The sequence below is a fragment of the Sylvia atricapilla genome, chromosome 6 (genome assembly GCF_009819655.1).
Source record: "Sylvia atricapilla isolate bSylAtr1 chromosome 6, bSylAtr1.pri, whole genome shotgun sequence".
Lineage (NCBI taxonomy): Eukaryota > Metazoa > Chordata > Aves > Passeriformes > Sylviidae > Sylvia > Sylvia atricapilla.
The window spans coordinates 864,128-887,238 of NC_089145.1; the positions used below are offsets into that span (position 1 = coordinate 864,128).

Below are 23,111 nucleotides of genomic sequence, written 5' to 3' on the forward strand. Positions count from 1 at the left end.
CGAGATCTGAACAGCCCTGCCCATGGAACAGTACAGGTGAACAGTGACAGCACACAGCTCTTCCCATAATCCTGATTTCCTGTCCTTTCCAGCATTTCCCCGATGGCTGTAAAGGTGCTTGTGCCATGCCCCTTTCCAGTGAGAAATGAGCAAAACAGATCCCGAGGGTTCCCTTGGTCCGTGGCAAAAGTGTTTTGGTGAGTGTTCACAGCTGGATGTAGTGCTCCATGTGGAGCTGGAAGCTGGAATTCCAACAGGTTTTGGCACAGTATTCCCACTCATCTGCTGCCCAGCTGTGGCTGCCCCATCCCTGGAAGTGTCCCAGGCCAGGCTGGATGAGGCTTGGAGCAACCTGGCAGAGTGGAAGGTGTCCCTGTCCCTGGCAAGGGGTTGGAATGTGGGATGAGCTTTAAGGTCCCTCCCAACTCAACCCCTTCCATGGTCCTACTATAACCACCCCAAGTGTGACACTTGGGAACACTCCAGGTTTTTAAAGCTTGGGCCCCAAAACAACAAATTGCTGTCAAAATAAAGGAAGGCAGGAATTCTAAATCATTCCTTCCCTCTATTTTTTTTTTTTTGGTAATTTGGCGCCTGCTCACCTCCACCACCACAGGGCTTGGAGCACTGGGACCAGCCCTTTAGTGCCCACTTAAAGGTGTCTGAAGTGCATGGACCCAATTCCAGCTGGGAATATCTTAGGGAGTGTTATCTACCTCTCCTACTTCCTCCCTGTCACAACCCACCACTGGGGCAGCTCAGATTGAATGATTGACTTACTGTGTTTGGAATCCCCTCTTTAAAAAGCAGCACTGGAATATCCAGAACTCCAGGAGACTCCCTGGAAGTCACAGGTCAGAGGCAGAGTCAGATAACAATCCTGAACTGGTTTTCAGGGGATGTACCCACTGCATCCTCTGGCTGCAACGACTCCAAAGCTGTTCCTTCCACTTGGAACATCCAGCCAGGGAAAACATCCCCATTATGGATTTCTGAGAGGAAAAACCTCACAGCTCCAGGATACTTGGCTCCTCCCAGACCCAGGCCAGCACTCCAAGAAACAAACTAGAGGACAGACCATCTCAGGGTGCACATACCCCTATCAACAGTAACAGCAAAACCAGGGAGAATTCACACCTTTTCTTCCATGCACTTCCTGGGCACAGCTCTCCAGAGCCTCTCACTCTTTGCCTTCCATGTCTGCTCCCTTTCCAAGACCTTTGGAGCCATCCCAGGGCAGGCAGTGGCCACCACACCACTGTCACCAACCGTGGTGGCACACTACAGACACCACAGGCTTCCAAACCACAGGCAGGCACAGGCTGTGTTGTACAGAAACTGTGTTTAGTTAAAACCAGCCTCCTAGAGAAGAAACGCTGTCTTTACCTAGCAAAGAACTGTTTCCTTAGGATTTGCCAGGAAAAGGAGTTCTGAGACCTGCAGGAAAATACAACAGCGCTGTGCATCTGCTGCAGGGAGGTCTCTGTTCCAAACCCCCATGGCAAATATCCAGAAGAATAGCAAGGCAATGCACCAGGGCATTCAGGATCGGGACACGCTGTGGCCAAGGTTTGCCCTGGGTTTGAAACCCCTGGAGTCTGACAGGCAGCAGATCCAGCCACAGCAAGTCCCAGCTCCAGGCTGGCACACAGTTATTGCCAAGCTGCACTGGGAATTCAGTGCCTGGCTGCTCAGCTGGCCCCCGAGGTCAAAGAGAAGATCACACAACCAGGTTTTGGTACAATAGTGCTGATTTCTGGCAACCTGAACACAAAACGTCCCGCCAAAGCCAAGGGGTAGCTCTAGGACAGCACGGAGACAGAGTGAGTGTGCAGTGATCAGCCAGCCCCAAACATAAAGTACATCAAAGCCCCCCAATCCCCAAAGGACCACCAGAACCAGCTGCTGCAGGGATCAAGGTGTGCTGCAGTGCTAAGGCAGGGTCACATTCGTGTCCTTTGTTGTCCAAACTCTTGTTTAATAAAGCACAGAACCATTAAGATGCAGAAGTTGACAGACTGATGTGCCCCCTTGCAATGGGAATGCTGTAGCTGCTCCAACACCTTCTTAACATCCCAGAGCATTCCAGTTCCTCACTCACACTCTGCAGTCACACTTCATATAAAAATCTTCACACAAACACCTGAACACTGCTCTTCTCACAGTACAAACACTTGAAAGATGCCTCTAAGGATTTCTCTTCCCTCCAAAGGAGTCTCTTGGATTAGAGGAGAATAGGACGTCTCGAGTACAGACCCAGCACTTGTTCATTCAAGTTCACTGATTGGTTTGAATTCATTTCTTCCTCTTCTGCTTTAGATCTTTAGTCTTCTTAAATTTCTTCTGTTGCTTGGGTCCTCGTGCTGTTTCTAGTTTTCTTTTCTTCTCACTGGAAAACAGGTACAAGACATCTGTTAAAAATACACTGGATTGTCATCCAGCAGGGAAATTTTCGTTGTAAAATAGGAGTGAGGGAGAAAGTTTAAAATTGGTGCTAGAAAAAGCACAAACAAGAGCCTGACTTGGATTTTACAGGGTCCTGAGATTCTCTAATGCAGAAGACCTTGATTTTTAGCTCTTGTCTTTGCTTTTCAAAACTTTATCTGTCCTAAATGGGGCATCTGGAATTTAGACTACCTAGAAGAGGAACTACCACTGACAATTTTAAGCATTCCATTTTGTCCCTGTACTGGGTTCTGACTCGAGCAAACATAACAGAATTCCAAGCTCTGATCTTTATAATCAACTGCTAAGACTCTCCCCTTCCTGGAAGGCTTTTGGAAACTTACAGCTTGGAAAAAACCATGAGAGGGTGGAATAGAGATCACATAATTACTTGAGCTGTCAGGCATCCCAGGAAGGGGAGATAAGTGAACAGGGAAGTCTCAGCTGTAAATCCCCAAGGAAAAACATGAGAAGAATACATGCTGGGCAAGGCAGAAGAAAGGAGATGGATGAAAATTAAGGAATTGCAGAAACACAGACATTTTCCAGGCTCAAGCTCACATTTGAAAGAATTCTTCTTCCCTGAATTTACATTTTCTCCAGGGGCTCCCACCCAGTGTTAGATCCCAAAGCAAATGGGGCAGTCAGGTGGAATGAGTGACCCAAGGGAGGAAAACTCACAGCTTCTGTGTGGGATCAGGATCAGATCATTGGCAATAAAGTCAGAACGACACAAGTTAATGAAGGCAGGACTGTCCTTAGAGCAGCACAGAAACCTCGGGTAGCAGAGCTTGCAGCTGCTCACACCCCAATTCCCCCAGGAAAACTGAGGATCCATCCAGGACACTGAGTTCACTTCACCTGCATTTAACACTTGGGCTTCACTCTTTTGGAAAACATTTTAAAACAAAGGCAGCAGGAAGGACCCTGTGGAATATTTCAGCTTCCTTTACCTTTTCAAGCTGACCACGGAAGCGTTCTGTCCTGCTTTGCTCAGCACCTCATTCCACTCCTCATCATCCCCACGGATAATGTACCTGGGAAAGCAGAAGGAAAAGTCAAGTCAAATTGTCAGCACAAAAAGGAAAAAAAAACCAACATAAAAATAAGGTGTTTCTACTGTCAGGCACATGCTGCTATGCAAACAAAAGCCACCGTGCCAGCACCCAATCCAACTGGATTTGGGAAACACACAAAAAATCAGGCTTGCAAAGCTGGCATGGGACAGTTCTAAATCAGTCTGGGGAGAAGTGAAGAGCTGCAGTTTGCTTTTGGAAAGAGAATTGAAGACAATCATTGCTACTGAAATAAGCTCATATCCTGTGGCACTTGTCTGGGTGTTCAGGCACCCTGGAAATTACACCCAGATTTCAAGAGGCAAAGCAATTGTGCAGCAAAATGGAGTGACTGCTCCCCACCTAAAGATCTTGGAGATTTGGAATAGATGAGGCTTTGTCCACAAAGTTTTCTACAACCTCATTTGCCTCACAAGTTTTCTACAACCTGCATTGAAAAGTATTCAAAATAGATTGTTGTCTCTATCTCCTGGTGGAGGAGAACAAAAATCTATTTCTGGCTGAGGAAAAAAAGCAAAAAGGAAACACAGTCCAAAATGACAAAAAAGATATGTAGTACTATCGATGCTACAAAATAGAGTTAATTTTAGCACATTCTGGTTGTATTATTTTCCTTATGACTTGCAAGTCACTTCAAATGACATCCATCCTTGTCATCTCTCCAAACACGACGACCAAAGATTCAAAGAAGCTTTTATTCCTTTAGCCAGATTTAACAGAGATTAATTTAGAGCCAAGCCAGACAACTTTCCTGGGACATCAGCACAGAGAACAGTGTCCACAGGACAAAAAGTGGGAGGGGAGAGAGAAGAGAGAGAATCAGTAGCATCTGTAACTCCTTTTGGTCCAGAAAGGACAGAAATCTGCTGACACTTAAGTAAAAGCTCTGCTTGGTTGCTCTTTTTGTGTTGATTTGGGTTTGTTTTTTTTTGTTTTGTTTTGTTTTACCCACTACTGACAATTCACACTAGTTCTCATTTACTGATGGTTTACTGCACCTACAGCCTTGTGCACAAATCCCAGCAAGACCCAGCATTCCAGCCAGGGAAAAACACTGGATTTGAGACCCAGGCAGATGAATTCTTACTGTGTAAGGTCCATTTCCTTCAGTTTCATCACTTCTTGCTTGTGCTTTTCTTGGAATTCCTTTGCAGCCTCCTCCTGAAACAGGACAGCACAAGATGCATTAGGGCCCGAGGGCAACAATGACTTAGTAATGGCAGGAAAATGCCTTTTCCCACAAATACATCCCCTAAAACAAATCCCAGCTGGTCCTGAATAGCTTATCTCTTTTATCTAATTGCATTTTTACGTTATTTGTACACACAAACTTGTAATTTCCTGTGAAGCCCCATACTGCAGCTTTAGGACAAAACTCCAGGTGCACATAATGCAAACCTGTCATGTTTCAACTCCCTTACAGTGCCAGACATGGTGTGGAACCCTTTCCATCTAAGACAATTTAATATTTTTGCCCTGGGAATGTTCTGTTCTGTTCCCCAAGGGAACTCACTGAAGTGTTTACATATGAACCAGGAATAAAGTTTGTAATTACCAAATCGTCATTTAAAGATTTCAGCGTTGGCTCCATCACAACATCCTTTGTTGCTGCCATCTGCTCCTCCACAGCTTTTTCCTGGACTGTGTTGAAGAGCTGAAAATGAAATAACCCAGCACATGTAAGACCTCGTTTTTAAAACACCATTTATCACCTCTACAATGAACTCTTAATGCCAGACTTCAGGAGCTTTGCTACCCTGAACCTTAGAGAGAAAGAAAACCAGGAACCAGATCCAAAACTTTCCAATTATTTCACTGGATTTCAAGTCTACCTCTAGATAACACTGGAAAATAATTTTTTTTTTTCCCCAAGGAAAGCTGAGATGCCACAAATGCTCTGAACAATGGCTCAGGCACCATGGCTTTTCTGCTCAGCATTCTGCTCAGGGTATTTCGACATGGAAAACCATAAGATAAGCCCTCTTTATCAGGGAAATCACCACACAGAACCCTGCAGTGATTTGGGTTGGAAGGGACCTTAAAGATCACCCAGTTCCAAACCCCCTGCCATGAGCATTTAAATCATTGCCACACATTTTCCAGCTGGGATTTTCCCCACCTTGCCAAGAAGTTTCTGGTCAGTAAGTGGGGACATTTTAAGGGTGCCCAGCTCTGCTCCAGCTCTCTCTTAGCACCGTATTTTTTCTGTGAATACTGGAATTATGGTCCCCCCACACGACCAAGGCTTGTCCTGCTGCTCCCACCTGCACTACTTTGCGGATGATCCTGTTGAAGAGTCCCATCAACTGACTGCTGGGCAGTTCCAGCTCCTTTTCCAGCTGGTCCAGAGATTTATGCTGCAGGCCAATCCCTAGGAAAAGGGCCTGAGGAGAAGACGCGCGTTCCAGTCACAGAGCAAACACAGCACTCTCACAGAGCCCCACTGCACTCCCCGTGTTTTCCCCAAATCCCTGCTCCACCCAGACACACCGACTGTGCAGCAGAGAGGGAGATGTCTCCCATCTGGCCGAGGAAGAACATCCTGGCGATGGCGGGCACCATGTCCATGATGAGGTGATAGTCCACCATGTTGCGGGAGTACATCTCCAGCCTCTTCAGGTCGTAGGGGATGAACACGGACTCCAGCTCAGCACGGCTGATGGCTGGTGGGGACAAGGACAAGACACCCAGGTCAGCAATCACTGCCCAGGATCTCAGTGTTTAGCATTTATTCAGGTATTTAAGATTTTTCCTTCGCCTTTAACGATTCACGTCGGTTTTGCTCGGAAAGAGGTTTGTCGCCTTGCTGCAGCAGGAAAACCCTCTGACCAACACCGACACTAAAACCCCACAATTCACAGGTACCAAGTTCTCCCCAGAGGACTCTCCCCTGCTGAACATCCTGAGGAAACAGCAAATTGCAGGTGCCAGTGCTCTGTCGTGCACTTACAGCTGTCCCAGTCAGGGTACTCACGTGCTTGGGGCTGCTGTTTGATATTTTTGTTCTGCAGAATATTCAGTGCCAAGGAGGGAGAGAAGGTGCTGAACTGGTAGGAAAGCAGGGAAAGGAAGCGCCTCCTAAAATCTACAGGGCAAGAGGACAACATAAATTACCCCTGTGGACCTCCAGAATAACAAAACAGCCCCAGAAGGTTCTTGCAGAGTCAGCAGGATCAGGGTTACCTTTCCAGAAGGCAGTGAGCCAAGGTTCCTGCTCGGAGTCCTCTTCATTGAGCATCTTCAGCATGATGCAGGAATGCTCTCCTGTCAGGTCATTCTGATACACAAGATACAAATCTGTGATTCTGTGATGGATTTCCCATCACCCTCATCAATCTTTTGCACCCTGTGCTCAGCTGAGTAAGGAAAATATCTTCTAAATCAACAACAACAAATACATCAATTCCTACTGGCCACCTCCACCTAATGGAAAACCTATAAACTTCCAGAATTTGGTAAATTTTAGCTATTTTACCAATAACTACATTAATAGCCCTAAACAGCTCTAATTTTTTTATGGTTTTTATTTTTACTTGGAGGCCACATTCACAATCCTAAAACTCTACTCCTGAACTACAGGCCCAAAGACCAAAAATGAACATAAACCAAGCCCTAAAAGCAGCCTCAGCAAACCTTCCTGCCCCAAACTCCTTCTCACAAACTACTGGAATACTGGAATAGGGATTTCAGCAGGGCTGGATTTTCACTCAGGAGCAGTGTGGTACTTACAGGGGTCTGCCTCAGGTAAACTGGCACAAATCCAGCACGCTTCCAAAACCTGGGAAAAAGAGGGAACACACTGAGAATTACGGAGCTGATGACCAGACAGTAATAAATCGTGGTTACATGCAGTTTATCTGCTCTACAAGGACAGCTGGTGAGAAACAAGCACAAGACTCCCAAGGCATTCCAACAATCAGTGCAAATGAGCACTGACAGAAAGCAGGAACAGCACCCACCTGACTGAGGGTCCAGCTCAGGGGACTGAAAAATTCTGACTGTGATGTCAAAAAATTATGACTGTGATGTCAAAAAATGCACCAACTTTCAAGGTGCTTTGAAAGGCATTTACATCAGCCAGGAAAACAACCACCAGCTCTGAAGTCAGCAGCACCTCGAGTTTCTACAGGTCACAGGGATTAGAAGTGAACCACTCCTTACATATCACAGTCTGTTCTTACTTCTACACCTTGGAAAAATTTGGCATGTAAAGCTCATTATCTGTTTAAGAAAGGCAAGATGTAACTGGGAAATAGAATCATGTCCTACTTGAGCAATCTGGGTGTCAGGCCATAAGACACCCCGAGATAGTCCAGGTGCTCAGCTTGTCTCTCACTCAGTTTGAGCAGCAAAGGAGGCAAATCCTTCCGAGGTGTCACAACCTCTTCTAATAAACCAACAGTCTGGAAAAGAAAGTGGGAATGGGTCAGCAGCAATCCTCACAGAAAGCTGCAAATTAAAGATCTTCTCCTGTACGAAAATCAAATCTGACTATTTCCTCCCTGCAGAGTGGAGACTTACAGGGAAAACTGTGCAGCTTGGCATGACAGAAAATTTAATGATTTGCCATACCTCACTGCTCACAGTTGTGATTTCTTTTGGCTTTTGAACTGTTTCTTCTTCCAAGCATGGGAATTTGCCTTCGTAGTACATCTGCAGCAAAGTCAGAGCTCTGCTGCCGTAGCCCATCTGTGAAGAAGCAAAAACACACTGTAAGCAAAACGAGGCCTCTGATTTTTAGTACAGGGCAATAATGTTCTCCCCTTAAAACCCATTAACAGTCAGCAGTGCAAAAATGCTTTTCTGGGCCACAGGGCAGCTCCAGGGAGAGGGACGGTACAGAACCAGAGTGTCTGAAACCAGCATCAGCCCTGGTAGTTTAGGGCTGTGTAACGATTCTTGGGGCTCAACTCTGGCACTCAGAAAATGCCAAACACTTGGTAATGTCACAGGGAACATCCCTGGATCTGGATTGTGTACGGCAGCTCGGGATGCTCCCCGTGCTGCCTAGGAAAGATGGCAGCACTGGTTTGGTGCCCTGAGCTTACACTGCTAAAAACTGGAGGAAGTGCAGTGTTTGCCCTGTTCCTGAGCTCTGCCCAGAGAGGCATTTCCAGGGCACCATCACCACAGCTGGGTCCCGGGTGCCTTATTTACCCCCTGGTAATCCGGGTGAACCGCGATGCGAACGACGCGTCCGCCGGAGAGGGCCCCGAAATCCGGATCCTGGAACTGCACAAGGGACAAAAAGCCCATTTAGAGGACACGGCTGGGCACTCTGGAAACAAGAAATACATGGAACACACCCTGGGTGTGAGTGCACAGCCGAGTCACCCACCTGCTCTGAAACGGTCCAGGGAATGAGATCACCAGAGGCTTTCTTTCCCCTGGAGAGGCTGTTCATGATGGACTGGCGGGAGATCTCTCCCTCCATGCACACCTGCCAGGAAAGACACAGAACCATGAACACACAGAGAATGCTTTCTCCTGCTCGACTGTACCAGCATCCAAAGTGACACTCAGGACGTTCTCCTACCTGAACAACAGCCAGGACTTCTGGTAACGAATTCTGGGTGGGTGGAACCGGCGGCAAAAGGCAAAAGAGATGATGGGCAGGGGCATCAGAGAGCATCTGCAGGTCATTGGGGGAGTTCTGGAGGGTGAAGACATCACACAGATGAAAAAGTGTCCAGAGAATCACCCTCAGCTGGAAGGGCCCCATCAGGATTGAGTCCAGCCCCTGGCCCCGCAAAGGACAACCCCAAGAATGCCACAAATGTGCCTCAGAGTGTTTTCCAAATGGTTATTCCATGAGGAGAGCTTCAAATGCAGCTGATTTCTAAACAATCCCTCTATTCTCCAAATTTAGAGCTATTAAGAAATTTGGAACTGGTACAGTGGTGAGGGATGGAAGAGCTCCCAGGCCAGCTCATGGCTGTCACACTCTCAGACAGCATCTATTTTCCTCAAAGGAAACCTTGTGCTTTAATATCTATGAACCTGAACTTCCCATTTGCATACAGCCCCATAGCTCTTAAGTACCAAATCCTAAATGTTTTTTTTTAAGCCTCACAGTTTTAGAACTCAGCAGTACAGCCCTTCTGGACTTCCCCACTCGCATTTACAGATCACTCCTGGTCTTGAAACCTTGAGATGAATTATTATTCCTCTTTTCAGTCCCATAATGGTGCTGCTCTTGATGAACTTGAGGGCACCAGAACATGGCAAAGAGAACTGCAAACGAGGTTCAGCACTGATAAACTCCTGACAAGCTTGGAGGCTCATTTAGAATTTTAGTCTCCACATTTTCTCAAGGCAAAAATATTCCAGACTATCTGGAAATCCAGTATGTACAGCCAGGACTGAGGCAGACTCAGAGAAAAGAGAATAGAGCTCTGTACACAACAAGAAGCTGTTGAGAAAACTCAATCAGGCTGTCATAACGAGCACTGCTGTCCCCAGAGAATTCCACACTGAAATGGAGAATGAAATTGCGTGGCAGAAGCCCAAGCCCTACCTTGTAGTGTGAAGCCACGTAGAGGGCCATGAGCCTCTGCAGGAAAACTTCTGATGCTCTGTGGTAACAAAAGAGTGTGTCTCTATTTACATAGTATCTAAACACAGGGATTAAGGAAAAAAACCTCCTTGGAAACCGGGAGAAAGCTTCCTGTTGGTTTATTTTCAATATCTGAGCCACCGGCTGGCTTGTCCTCTTAGACTCCAGAGCTTAACCTACAAGAAATAAATTATGCTGGGCAGCGTTTGCAGCTTTCACACCCTTTATCTGTAAAGATAAACTTTTTATAACCCCAACAAGGGCTTCCCTTCATGCAACCCTTCCTTGAGGTTGTCCCTGCAGCAAAACCGGGGTTTGGTGATGTCCAAGGCAACACACACCACCAGTGCAATGAGAACTTTAACTCCAGCAGTGAGGTCTCAGGGAAAAGCTGAGCTTATCCCAACAGCTACAGAACCAACCACCAGCCAGGCTGAGCAACATTCAGCAAGGATACAGGTCACAGGTGTCAGGCAGAGGGCAGCCAGAGATGATCCTGGTGATGTTGAGGCAGTCCAAGCACAGGAGATCATTCAGCCACTTCTCCACGGGGTCCCCAGGGGCGTACCTGATGGACTCGTGCAGGGACACCTCGTGCAACGTGCGAGCTGCGAGGGTTGCAAAGGACATTCAGTGCTGGAAGGCACAGCCAGACAGGCATCCCACAGATCCCCGTGCTCTGAAGGGCTCCTAGATTAGAAAACTGTCACTTGTCACCTCTTAAAAGCCTTCCATCTGAAACTTGTGAGGGAAAAGCAGCAGAGTTCCCTCATTTCCCCACAGCCGCAGAGCACGTGGCTGCGTGGGACAGCCCTGGGATGTGTCTGGCAGCAGCCCCAGAGGTGCTGTACCTGAGGTGAGCTTGGCAGTGGCCGTGGATTTGTTCTCTGCTGTCAGGGTCACCTGGCTCTGGGCGCTCTGCTGCCGGAGCTGCTGGATGAGCTTCAGGGACAGCGAGCGGCCCGTGCCCTCATACCTGGGGACAGGACACAGGGAGGCTGCAGCAGGAGCCAGGCAGCCACCCAGAGCTCTGGGGAAGCCCAGAGTGGTTGTTCCAGCCTTACCCGTTGATGGTGGAAGCCATGAAGACCAGGTAAGGGCCCAGCAGGTTCTTCACCAGGGGCAGAGGAATGGCAGCAGCCTCATCGATCACCACGAGCTCGGCCTGGCCCAGCTTCACAGCATCAGCAGGGTGTATGTACTGCAAAGGAGGGTTTGGACACTGTCACTGCCAGCAGCAGCCTGCCTGCAACCAGGGGAACGTCAGAATTCACAGAGCTGGAGCCCTGGAAAGCTCTGTGCTGTCCCTGCTCTCCTCAGACACCGAGTCAGAGACTGAGATGAGGAAAAACGGAAAGTCAGGAGAGGGTTTATGTTGCCCTAACAAGGACTGGCTCACACATCTTGTTTAGCACAATTCCACACAAGTTCATCTGCAGAGGTGAGGAAAATAAAGGAAATCTGATCACTAAAAGCTCTTCCTGCATTGCTCCTTTCACCTTCCTTTGCTTTTGTTTTGGCAGAAACCCACGAGGGAGCTTTGTAATCTACAAGTTATTCCCCGAAAGAGAGAAGGTATTTTGAGGAAGACGTTCCCTAAAGATCTGCCTTTCAGCACAACTCACCAGGACAGTTACACATCACACAGAATGAAAACGCTTAAAATCAAAACAGCTTCAACACTGGCAAAAACAACAGCCAGGAACAAAAACTGGCAAGGCAAGAATGTCAATTACCTGGATGGTCTGCCTGTGCTCCTTGAACACATTCACTCTGACCACTGCCTTGTTGAACTCTGGATTTAAGGACTGAACAATCTCATAGTCCAGGTGTTCCTGGAAAATAACATTTTTAAACAATATCAAAAAGCCAAGAAAAAAAAAAATCATTTACCATCATGATCATCAAAATAAGCTCAGACACTGTTATTTCACATTCTAATCAAAAATTCTTGTAAAAGCTTCCAAGGCTTGAGAACTGGGAAATTATTTACTGATGTTAAAATCTGCTTCACAAAGAAACTGCTGGTTTACAACTGCTTAAAAACAGAGAAAGAAACATAACTCTACCATGATTCCTTTTCTTGCAGAACATGGTAAAAAAGGCTGGTAGCAAAAATATGTGGTCAAAAGCACAGATTAGGTGCAAAACATCCTGGGCAGAAATGATTTGAAAGTATTTTAAAATAGCCTGCTCCCCTCACCTGATACTGCAGTGCATCAAAGCCTTTAAATATGAACTCAAAGAGAGTGTGAAGGTTGTCAGGGCTGGGAGATGTGACAAAGATATTGGAGTAACTGCAGAGAAAAAAAAACAAAACAAAACAAAACGAAAGGTTTTCTAACAAATTTTACCACATAAGTACTAAATAGGATGGGTTTTTAATAGGAGGGGTTGGCTTTACCTAATAACCAAAACACAGCGGATTTCTGTAGACACTTATCTCGATTTATGTGTGATTATTTTGTGTTTCAAGAAAAATTTTACCGACAATGTATGCAGCAATCAAAAGACACAAGACTGAAGATGATGGCTTTAGGATTGGAAATTACAAATATATTAAGATTCTGTCATGTCGGTTTTGGTGTTTTGTTTTAAACTCAGGGATGCAGGTAAAGGCCTGGGGGATTGGAGAGGGGGGATCACTCACCCAAAAGCTACTGCTCCAGCAATAGCCAGCCCCAAAGCAGCAGATTTCCCTCGTCCCCTGGCTGCTGTCAGTGCCACAGTGCTCCTCAGGGTCTTCTCAGAAATGGCTTCAATGAACTTCAGAACCGTTTTTGCCTGAGGATTAGAAACCCGCCCAGAAAACAGCGTTTGAGTTTCTCTCCCACCGTGACCTGCCACAGCCAGAGCAGCCTGGCTTTGCTCCCCACACCCACCTGATCCAGGGTTTTGCAGCCATCCACCAGCACTCCCACAGGCTGGGTGTCCTGCAGGCTCTCCTTCAGCTCCCTCAGCTCCAGGTCCTGGGGCCGCAGGCTCTCCTCCTGCGGGCACACCACAGGGCATTTCAGCACCATCCCACCTTTGGGGTGTCTTCTGACACCTTTGGCCAGGCAGAGGAAGGCAGCTGGAAGGAAAAGTTACCACGAGAAGAATGTGCACCCCCAAACCCACGAGAGTTTATATGGATACACGTGGATCTAACACTTAAATTTCCAGGCATCTTCAGGAGAACGGTCACAAAGAGGTTCCCCAATCCTGACTTTCCCAGGCTTGGAAGGTAAAAAACTGAAGGATTTTGCAGTACACAGTAAATAGAGAATGGCATTGCTAGGAAAAACAGATTATAAAGAAGTGTTCTGAATAATTCAATTCATTTTTCAGTCCTTGGAAGTTCATCTTTGTTACACCTGTCACATGAAGTGCCCATGCAGGGGGAAGAACTACTGCAGCACCAATACCAAAATGGTATCAAGAATTTCAGAGCCAAACAATAAACTTGGACACGAACATAACCAGTTTTAGATGGGAATGAAGGCTGGTTTTCCTGGTTGTCACTTAAAATTCCAAAGGCACCAGCCTCTCCAGCCAACAGATATGCATTTTGTGCTGCTGTCAGTGTTGTTCTAATGATGAAAAGATGTTATTTTATTTTGGTTTTTTTTTTTTTTTAATCGTGCCCTATTAGAATGTTTTTACCATCTCTGACAGAACACGTGCTGGTTATTTCTTGGGCCACACAGCACAGTTCAAATGCTTCAAGATTTCTGTTTAAAACTGGTTTCACTTTTCTGCATCTACAACTGGAAAAAAACCCACATTTCTAAATAAAATGATAAAATAAATAAATAAAAAGAAGACATTTCTAACAGTGCAAATATGTGTTTAGACTATCCTCAGGGAATTTCTCCTGGAATGTGACAGGTGTAACTCAGAGACTGAAACAACTGCCACAGCTTCCAGCTGTGTCCTGAGCCTGCAATATATTTATTTCCAAAGTGCTCTCCCACTCTCCAACTGCCAAGAAAGTATTTTTATTTGTCTTGTCCCATCTGCCCATGAGCTTGAAATCCCTCCATGCAACCACAATCAAGCTCCACCTCACGGGGCTGAGCAGCTCTACAGGAAAATTAATAAATATGGGCAAGCATAAAAAGAGATGGGATAAAAAAAAATTTAAAAATAAGCAGAGTATAGAAAAAAACTGTTCCCCAAGTTTCACCCGCATAAGTTTTGCAGATCATTCTGATTCCTCTCTGCAATGCCATCCTTTGATACAAATCAGGGTGAAATCAAAAAAATTCCCTGTTTTTAAATCTTTAACACCCCATGGCCAACTGAGAGGGATTTCTGCCAGGGAAAAGGGCTGGGCTCACTCACAGACCTGGGACTGAGGGGGGACAGGAGTGATGTTTGCAGCGTGGCTGGAGATGGGCAGGATGTTCAGCTGGTCATCGATCACCAGGCAGGTCTTGCACGAGGCCAGGGACAGAATGAACCTGAGCAGGCAGAGAAAACTCAGTAAAAACACCAGCACCACTCCCTGGTGGCTCCTCTGAACTCTCATCTAAACACAAGAGCATTTACAGCCAGCCACAGCTGAGTGAGTTCAGCTTCCAAAAAAAAGGCCTGCTCCAAAGCAAACCTGTGGGATGCTCTCCCATCAGGAATACCCATGGTTGTTCCTGGTGCTCTCCTCGGGCAAACAGCCCAGATCCTCTGCACTCTGAGTCACTCACCTCTCATTGAACCTCCCCACCACGTCCTGGTGCGCCTCTGTCCTGTACCGAGAGTGAACGTCCTGAAAGGAAAAGCACAGGAAACAGAAAGGGAATGTCAACCTGGAGAAGGGGCACCAGGGACAGTGACATTGACAGGATTGTGAGCCCTTCCTTCCCACTCTGGTCTCTCCATTTCCAGCCACAGCACATCCCAGACAGAGTTCTGGCTTTGTTGTGAAACACCCACATCCTGCAGCACTTCAGAAATGGCTGAGTGTAATAAATCCCATCACAGAGGAATGAAGGAGCAGGAAAGATGATGGAAGGAAGACAGCAGCCCACAACAGAATCATTAATACCCACTCAGCATCACCTCAATGTAGCTGCCGGCAGAGAACACATTGTGCTGCACGTACCATGGTCATTGTATAGAGCTGCTTCAGGGAGTTCATAGTTCTCAGCAGAATCACCACAATTCCACCACCTTCCACTGTCTCCACAGTTCTGGCCAACAGGTTTGGAGTCAAGGCTTCAAAATCCTTGGGAATAAAAAGAACTTCAGAGTTGCCCAGAGTCCAGCAGTGCAGCTGGCTCCTGCTGAAAGGAACAGAAAGCCTGAACACTTTATTCCTCGAAGTTTAATTCCCACTGAAATTTGCCCCAACCAACGTCCTGTTACCACCCCTGCCAAAGAGGCCACCTCACCCTCACACAACTCGTGAGGGACAACCAAGGCCACCAAAACTGAAGTGACAGAAGCCACAAATCCCATTCCTGCAACATGTCAGCTGATTATTGTAATGCCCTTTTGGGAGCCGAGTAATTCCTCACCTGAAGGACACACATTCCAAAGGTGTTCCCAAGGATTTTATGGGTTTCGTTGTAGTAGCAGTAGCGGATGTTTGTGGCTGCTATGAACAGTTCAAAGGGATCATCATCCTTGATGTTCAGAGTTCCACTCTTAATCTTCTTCTGGAGCTGCCTCATCCTCTTCTTCCGGTGGCTGGAGGGGGGGAAAAAAAAATCATACAGGAGTTTTCTTGGGAAAAGGGTGTTCAGACTGAGTCTGGAAGTCAGAGCTCAGTCCTAAATATGACTGAGGTTTAAACAGCTGAGGAAGGCAAGTTTGGAGGTTAAAAAGGTGAGGGGGAGTTTGGTCCCGGGCAGCAGAGTCAGTCTTAAGAGCTACAGGAGAAAAACCAGAGGTTTTTCTTTCTGCTGGTGTCAATTCTATTTACGGAGCCAAATTTCAGTCCTGGAAGAGCAAACTTCCCTCAGCTCCTCCCTCCAGGAAGAAACCTGGCTTCCCCTCACAGCCACATCCCCCAGCCTGCAGTGCTGGCTCCCCAGGGAGCAGCAGACACCCAGGGGAGGCTCTCACCTGCTGAAGCCCAGCTCCTTCTTGTAGCACCACAGCACGGAGGGCCTGGCCTTCACCGTGGCCTTGGACAACATGTGGTGGAGGATAACGACCTGCCAAAGCACACAACACTCACAAACGGCTCCCAGGGGAACATCAAAAACCAGAGTGTTTCTCTGGAGTGAATTTTACAGCTGTATTTCCACCGTGGAGAACAGAGGGATCCCTTGGCACAAGGCAAAGCTGTGTCTGTGCCTTCTCCAGGGCTGATTTTACCTCCTGGCCCCTCAGTTCCCTTCTCTGGCAGAACTAACACTGACGGTTCCAGGCTAAACACAGCTCCTAGTGTTTGTCTCTTATGGATAACCCATTCATATGGATTTTCCACAGAGTGTTTCAGTGAAAACGCTGGACACAACCAGACCTGGGAGATGCCAGCACCCTTCAGTAAGTAATGCCAACACTCCTGTACTGCCACCCGAATAACTCACTCTTCTAGTTTGTTTGTTCGGTGTAATAATTAGCTTATTTTATTTGCTCACAAATGGGAGATGAATGAATTATCAGTTATACAGCAGTCAGAACAGCAGCAGGACCAGGGCAGTGACTGTTCCCCTCTGCTCAGCCCTGGGGAGCCCACGCCTCAAATCCTGGGCTCAGTTTTGGGCCCCTCACTGCAAGAAAGACACCGAGGGGCTGGAGCATGTTGAGGGAAGGGAATGGAGCTGGGGAAGGGTCTGGAGCCCCAGGAGAGGCTGAGGGAGCTGGAAAGGGGCTCAGCCTGGAGAAAAGGAGCTCAGGGGGACCCTGTGGCTCTGCACAACTCCCTGACAGAAGGGGACAGCCAGGATGGGCTCTGCTCCAGGGATCAGGGACAAGAGGAGAGGGAATGACCTCAGGGGAGATTTCAGATGGATATAAGGCAAAATCTCTTCTCTGAGCGGGCTGTCAAGTCCCCATCCCTGCAGGGGTTTAAAAGCCACGGAGATGTGGCACTTGGGGACGTGGGTCAGTGGCTGGTTTTGCTGGCCTCAGTGACCTGGGAGGGAACACAACTCTGTGATTCTGTGAATTGACTTATCCTAAAACACCATGGGTTTGCCGTGCTGTTCTTCCCTTCCCTGCTCGAAAAACACAAGGCCAGAGTCTCTGAGGAAAAACGAATTTAGGGCTTGATTTCCTTCATACAATTCACCGAGGAGGTTCATCTGCCCAGTCCGAGAGAGAAACCAACACAGCCCAGGGCACAACCGAGGGGAAAAAGCCTCCAGCTGGCCAGAAAATTCAATACCTAATTTAAAAACACCAAACCAAAGACACAGACCCCAGGTCGTCCTGAGTTTCATTTGATGTCCACGAGCTTCCCAGACAGGAGACTGTTATAAATGCCTAATATAAAGCTGGCTTTTCCCAAGGTGTGTGCTATATGATTAATAACTTTGTGCTAAGGATATAAGGTTTTATTTCTGCTGTTAGTAAAGAAAATTAGGCACAGTGGTAGTAGTGATATAGGATGTTTAAACTGTCTGTTTGGCCGAAATAACATGCAGTGAACATGTGAAGAAGACCCTGCTATTGATACACCAGCTATCAGCATCTCCCATCTGAAGAAAGCACGGACCAAGGCCCGAGCTGGAGGTGATAATGAAGATATAGCCAAGAAACACACAGATTAAAAAGGCACACCCAAGGAGGGGCCATGCAAAACAGTCCCTAAAATATGGAAATTGGTTTATGGAAAAAATATTAATATTCAACAGATTGATACAACAGAAAGGGTATTTAAAGAAAGCCTATAAAATAGCAATTTGTGGACTTGGCTAAATGCCAAGTCACCCGACCGACCGTACTTTGCTTTTTTTTCCCTTATCTCCTAATTGCCTTATCTTTCTATTAAAACCTATTTCTTAAAATGTACCCAGAAGCGAATCTGGTTTTTCGGAAGATGTCTGAGGGGAGCCTCACGGCCCGTTTCCAGCCTTTCGGCCCCTGAGGGCTCTCTCCCCTCCACTGCCGCCCGGGGCTGTGAGGGTCGAACTGCTGGAGGCAGAGGGAGCCGGGACTGCGGACTCACGGCGGGAATTGCGGCGGGAATTCCGGCTGGCTGTGGCCCCCTCAGCCCGCAGCCCGGCGCGGCCTCACCTGGTCCTTGCCGCGGTCGCCCACCACCACCAACAGGCTCCGCCGCCGCTCCGCCACGCCGTTCTCGATGAGGACGCGGATGCGGTTATCCACCTTGCGGCGCTGCATGGCTGCGGCTCCCGAGGCGTTTCCCGGGGCGTTTTTCCCGGCGTTTTTCCCGGGGCTCCTTCCCGCGGCGCCGCTCCGCTCCCGGCCCCGCTGCGCCACGTGGGGGCCGCGTGCGGCCGGGTGCGGGCGCCGCCCAGCGGCTGGGAGGACCCCGGGGCTGCCCGCCTGCGAGCGTGGGGCTGCTGCCGGGGGCGCCTTAATGCGATTATTTATTATAAAAAATACGGATATTGGTCTAATACCGATATCCCACCATGACTGACAAAGACTCTCTAACAGTTTGAAGTTAGAAAGTGTGTGTTTATCATGACTCCGGGCAGCGTGCGGGATAGCTCCCAAGCACACACCGCAATTTACAGATGGTCACAGGGGCTTTTTATGGACAGGAGTATTGAATACCCAAAACACAAATGCATATTCATGACTCTGGTCCGTCCCATTCCCCGCTTCGTATGGTAATTAGCCAAAAAGCAATTAAGCATGCGTAGTTTGTTCTTTGAAATGGGTCGGTGGTCCTTCTTATGGGGTGGGGTCTCAAAATGATGAAGATGGGTCTTCCTCGCTTTGACTTTTTAACCTTTTAGTGTTGGTGACACCAGGATCCTGTTTTCTCAAGACTATCTGATTTATGATCACATTGTGTTCTTGGAGTCTATTGATTAAGTTGACAGGTCTCCTGATTTATCAGTTCTTTAAATCCAGCTCCTGTTATAAAAAGGGAAGTTTACCTCAACAATGTCTAGTTAGCAAAGGGAAGTCTACATCAGCAATATCTAGTTTAACTAAAGTCCTTAATTCTTCAAAATCAATGTCTCAAATGTACCAAGGCACATTTCTGTACCAAGGCACATTTCTGGACAAACGCACATTTCTGGACAAATGCACATTTCTCTGGAGCTCCAAATTTCAAGCAGAATAATCGAAATTAGCTTTCCCCATGGGGAAGGACTCCTGTGCCCCGGCGGCTTCCAAAATACCTGTGAGACACAGGAGCCCTTACATCCCACAGCTGTCATTTATCCATCCATCCATCCATATATCCATCTATCCATCCATCCATCCATCCATCCATTATGCATCTATCTATCTATCTATCTATCTATCTATCTATCTATCCATCTATCCATTATCCATCTATCTATCTATCTTATTTTTTGTTTATTTATATATTTGTTTCAGTGATTCTTGGGTTTAAAAAGGGGGACAAACCAAACTTTCAGTCGCGACAGCAACACCGATTTTTACATTTTTTTAGGAGGGGGGTGTCTGGGGTTTTTTTTGTTTTGTTTTTTTATGCTTTGTTCTGAAGAAATGCTGCCTGCAGGGGCACAAAGAGCAGGCCTCGTGGTTTTACAAAGAGAATTCCATTTCCACACCAGCAAACTCCCAGTCTGGCTGGCCTTTGCTCCTGGGCGAGAGGGACGACAAAAAGAAATTTTATAATAAAAAGGGCATTTTGGAGCCAGTTTCCTGAGGAAACAAGACTGCGGAGAGCAAAGAGAACACACCCAGAAAACAACAAACCTTTAGGATTCATTTTAACAGGATACTAAACGAACCCCCAGGAAACATCAGGAATCCTGCTCCTCTAAGAGAAAGGAGCTTCTAACATTTAAGCTCTGCTTGTTAATCTTCTGGTGGATTAATTAATAATTCCACCAGAGCTGTTTGAAAGTTTTCCATACAAAAGCCCAAGCTGCACCATCGTAGAGCAGCAACAAGAAAATGATTTATCCACTTCACCTGAGATTCCAGCAAGATTTCAGAAACACGGGGTTTTATTCTCAAACTGACAGTAATGCTATTCCTCACCTTTCAATACCAAAGTTGAGCCCGAGCTATTTGCAAAGATATATTTATTCTTAGCTTTTTATACTGCAATTTTTTTTTTTAACTTGACCATTCAAACAACGAAGTATTTAAAACCAGGTGACAGCGTAGGAAAAATGTGTTTATTACCACTGGATGTATTCGGGGTTGTTTTAAAATATAACAAAAATATGATAAAAATACTGAATTAATAATCATAAAGGCTGTAGAACAATTTTTTTTTTTTTTTAGGTGAACCCAGTTAAACCCAGTCACTGAGGCAAAACCACCAATGCAACAGAAGTGTAGCAAGACAATCCCTTCAGGTACGAAATATTTGTTTCAAAGGGAAGGACATAAAACATTTAAATAGATTTATTTTTCAAGTGTTTACATAAGCCATGGACCAATTTGTTTCCAATGTCGAGTTAAAGAACTGCAAAGACATATATACAGGTATGTTTAAGGCCATCAGAAAATTTAAACCTGACAACAAACTAAAAATTCTCAACACTTATTTTATGCGCTAGAAGCGGTACTAAAATTCATTCTAATATCCAAGAGCTTCAAAAGAGGAAATACATTTTCATTTGTTAAAAGTCTAACAGATATTTCCTAAAATTTAGCTTGAGACCAAAATTCCAGGTGTCCTCTTGATCCACTTTTGGGTAGAAAGGGGCCAGCAGAGTTGGAACTGAGCTAGTTACACCCAACTGACTCTTTTTATAAGTATTATAAACAGAGGGGGAAAGAATCTGGCTTTCAATAAGACTGCAGCAAGAGCAAAAAAAAAAAATTTAATTCAGAACCAAATGCCAAGTTAGGCTCTAGTTTTCCTCATGCAGTTCTCCTACGTGCTGCTCCAAGTGGCTTTTAGGAAGCGGATTTTGGAAAACAGATTTCCTTTCCCTCCATTAAGGCTGGATCCAGAGAGCTACAAATTTTAATACCATTATATTCAAAAAGCCTCTGAAAGTGGTCAATAGAATAGCACCTCTTTCCTTAGATAAACAGTCTAGAAAAGGAAGTTTCTCGTTATACTCCTGCCACACCACAAATGCATGTTTGAAGGACCTTCCCCACCTCCTTCCCTCTGGAAAAAGGTATTGGCCAAACAGGAAAATGTTACAGTTTAAGCAATTAGCCCTCTCCATGACTGTGAGGTGTGCTGACAAAAATAAGGGAATGTTCCCAAAGTTCCCTTATTTTTGCCAAAGCCAAAAGCTCCTTCCCTGAAGCGCCGCTGACTCCAGGACAGCCAAGATCAGTCCAAGACCAATGGAGTGCTCCAGATGCACTTTAACCAATTCTGTCATTTCAGGAAAAACACCATTAGGAGGGAGCTGCAGCGTTGCAATGCTGGAGCTCCCAGTAAAGCACCAGACAACACTCACAAATATATTTAAGGCCGGATTTAAATAAGGACGTTGTCCTCTAATTCAGCAGCAGAGTTTCGTTGTTTGGGCTCATTTCCTAGTTGTTCTTCAGATGTTCTGGTCCAGCAGTGAGGGATACGTGCACCATCCCATCACATCCATGCAAGTTCACTGGTGCCACCTCGAGTGATGGGAAGCCTTTTAGTCCCGTCCATGCTCAGTGCAGGTGGAAAATCGGAGAATCAGGTGCCCAGATTTTAGAAACTAAACCAGCCTCCTTCAGGCAGTGACCAGCCTCAGCCCCAGCTAGCAGCCTCAAGCATCCATGTCAATACTTTGCAATAGACTTTAACCAAGAAGTTTCACATCAGCAGGAGGGATGGTCTGGATTTCTCAGGATGTGACTGCAGCCTCGTGAACAGGCTGGGGGGAATATCAAGATTCTTCCAGCCAGCTGGTTCTGGACCTTGCTCTGCTGGACCACAAAGATTTTGCCCTATTTGTTCTTAACCATATGACTTTTAAGAACTTTTTCAGTATCATTCATCATCTTTGCAGTATTTATCTGCAGTTAGAGCCTCTTCAGTAACTTCTCTCTACTCAAATACCATTTGGGAGAAAGAGAGAAGCTTGATCCTTTCTCCAAAGACCTGTAACACAACCAATCTTCCTAAAAACCTCATGTTGGTGGGACATTTTGAGAAGACACATTTTTAAGGACACGAGGTTCTCTGAGAGTCAAGTCCCAGCAGGTTACATTGTGTGGTTAAGTAGTAAGAAGCCAACGACCCTCTTCCAACTACTGTGCCTGATGATTCAGAGATTGCTGTATACAAAAGACAGGATCCGGGGTAGAAAACAGGAAGTTTAGTACCCTCTCCACAGCAAAATCCCTAAGCTGACTGGTGAAATGTTCTTAGAAAACAGTCTGTACACAGCAAAAACAGAGGAGTAAAATCCAGGAGCAGGATGGCCTCAGGCATAAGACAACAGCTCATGATTTCTGGGGGGGCCTTAAGTAGAAGGATGTCTAGGAAGGATCCAAGTTTCCCAGACACAGCAACAATACAAACATCTGGAATACTTGAGGGATTTATAAATTACTTGCTCAGGAACCCTTGAATTACAGCCAAGAGGAAGCAAGAGGCTGAAGGCAGAGGTTTGGTTTGGAACATCCCAGACACAGCCCTGTCCCAAGCTCTCCTTCCAGCCACAGGAGCAGACCCCAGCTACTCATGGAATAAACAGCTCATCCCTACACACAGAACAGGCTCAGCACCAGAGCCAGCCCCAAACTGCCACGGCTTTGCTTCAACATAAACCTCTGGTAACATTCTTTGCTCTCAATAGGACCTTTTCCAAAAGAAGCATACCCAGGAGTGCTTGGGATGTGGAGGGAACTCAGACCTGGAGCCAAGCTACGGAGTAAAAACCGAGGCCAGAGAAGCAGCGAGGGCTCCTCCCTGTGCCACAGGCGACCCCAGCTGCTGTTTCAGGACACTTTATCCGAAGGGCTCCATGCAGATTCCCGCATCTCAGGGACTTGTTCCAGCTGTCCCTCCATCGGGAACA

At 46.6% G+C, this 23,111-nt stretch overlaps 1 protein-coding gene across 1 annotated transcript; it reads right to left on the bottom strand.

Moving 5' to 3' along the window:
• Window positions 1–1,957: 1,957 nt before the first annotated feature.
• On the bottom strand, window positions 1,958–18,388 carry NAT10 (N-acetyltransferase 10). The gene is made up of 28 exons (XM_066320432.1): window positions 18,247–18,388; window positions 16,126–16,217; window positions 15,576–15,747; window positions 15,161–15,283; window positions 14,763–14,824; window positions 14,408–14,522; window positions 12,960–13,067; window positions 12,728–12,861; window positions 12,281–12,374; window positions 11,814–11,912; window positions 11,142–11,278; window positions 10,929–11,053; window positions 10,535–10,685; window positions 10,039–10,135; window positions 9,058–9,174; window positions 8,860–8,961; window positions 8,679–8,753; window positions 8,094–8,210; window positions 7,791–7,924; window positions 7,251–7,299; window positions 6,705–6,798; window positions 6,496–6,606; window positions 6,012–6,184; window positions 5,786–5,905; window positions 5,077–5,175; window positions 4,609–4,682; window positions 3,399–3,482; window positions 1,958–2,389 (listed from the first exon to the last, which is right to left on the bottom strand). The coding sequence occupies exons 1-28, from the start codon at window positions 18,352–18,354 to the stop codon at window positions 2,296–2,298; spliced, it is 3,060 nt and encodes a 1,019-aa protein (XP_066176529.1). The 5' UTR covers window positions 18,355–18,388; the 3' UTR covers window positions 1,958–2,295.
• Between the last annotated feature and the right edge of the window lie 4,723 nt (window positions 18,389–23,111).

Bases quoted from the DNA above. Each gene is read 5' to 3' on its own strand.
- NAT10 (XM_066320432.1), bottom strand. From the start codon at position 18,354: ATGCAGCGCCGCAAGGTGGATAACCGCATCCGCGTCCTCATCGAGAAC. The intron at 15,748-16,125 runs GTGAGAGCCTCC...CCCCCCCTCCAG, and splicing joins AAGGAGCTGGGCTTCAGCAG to CCACCGGAAGAAGAGGATGA. The intron at 6,185-6,495 runs GTGAGTACCCTG...TGTCCCCACCAG, and splicing joins CAAACAGCAGCCCCAAGCAC to CCATCAGCCGTGCTGAGCTG.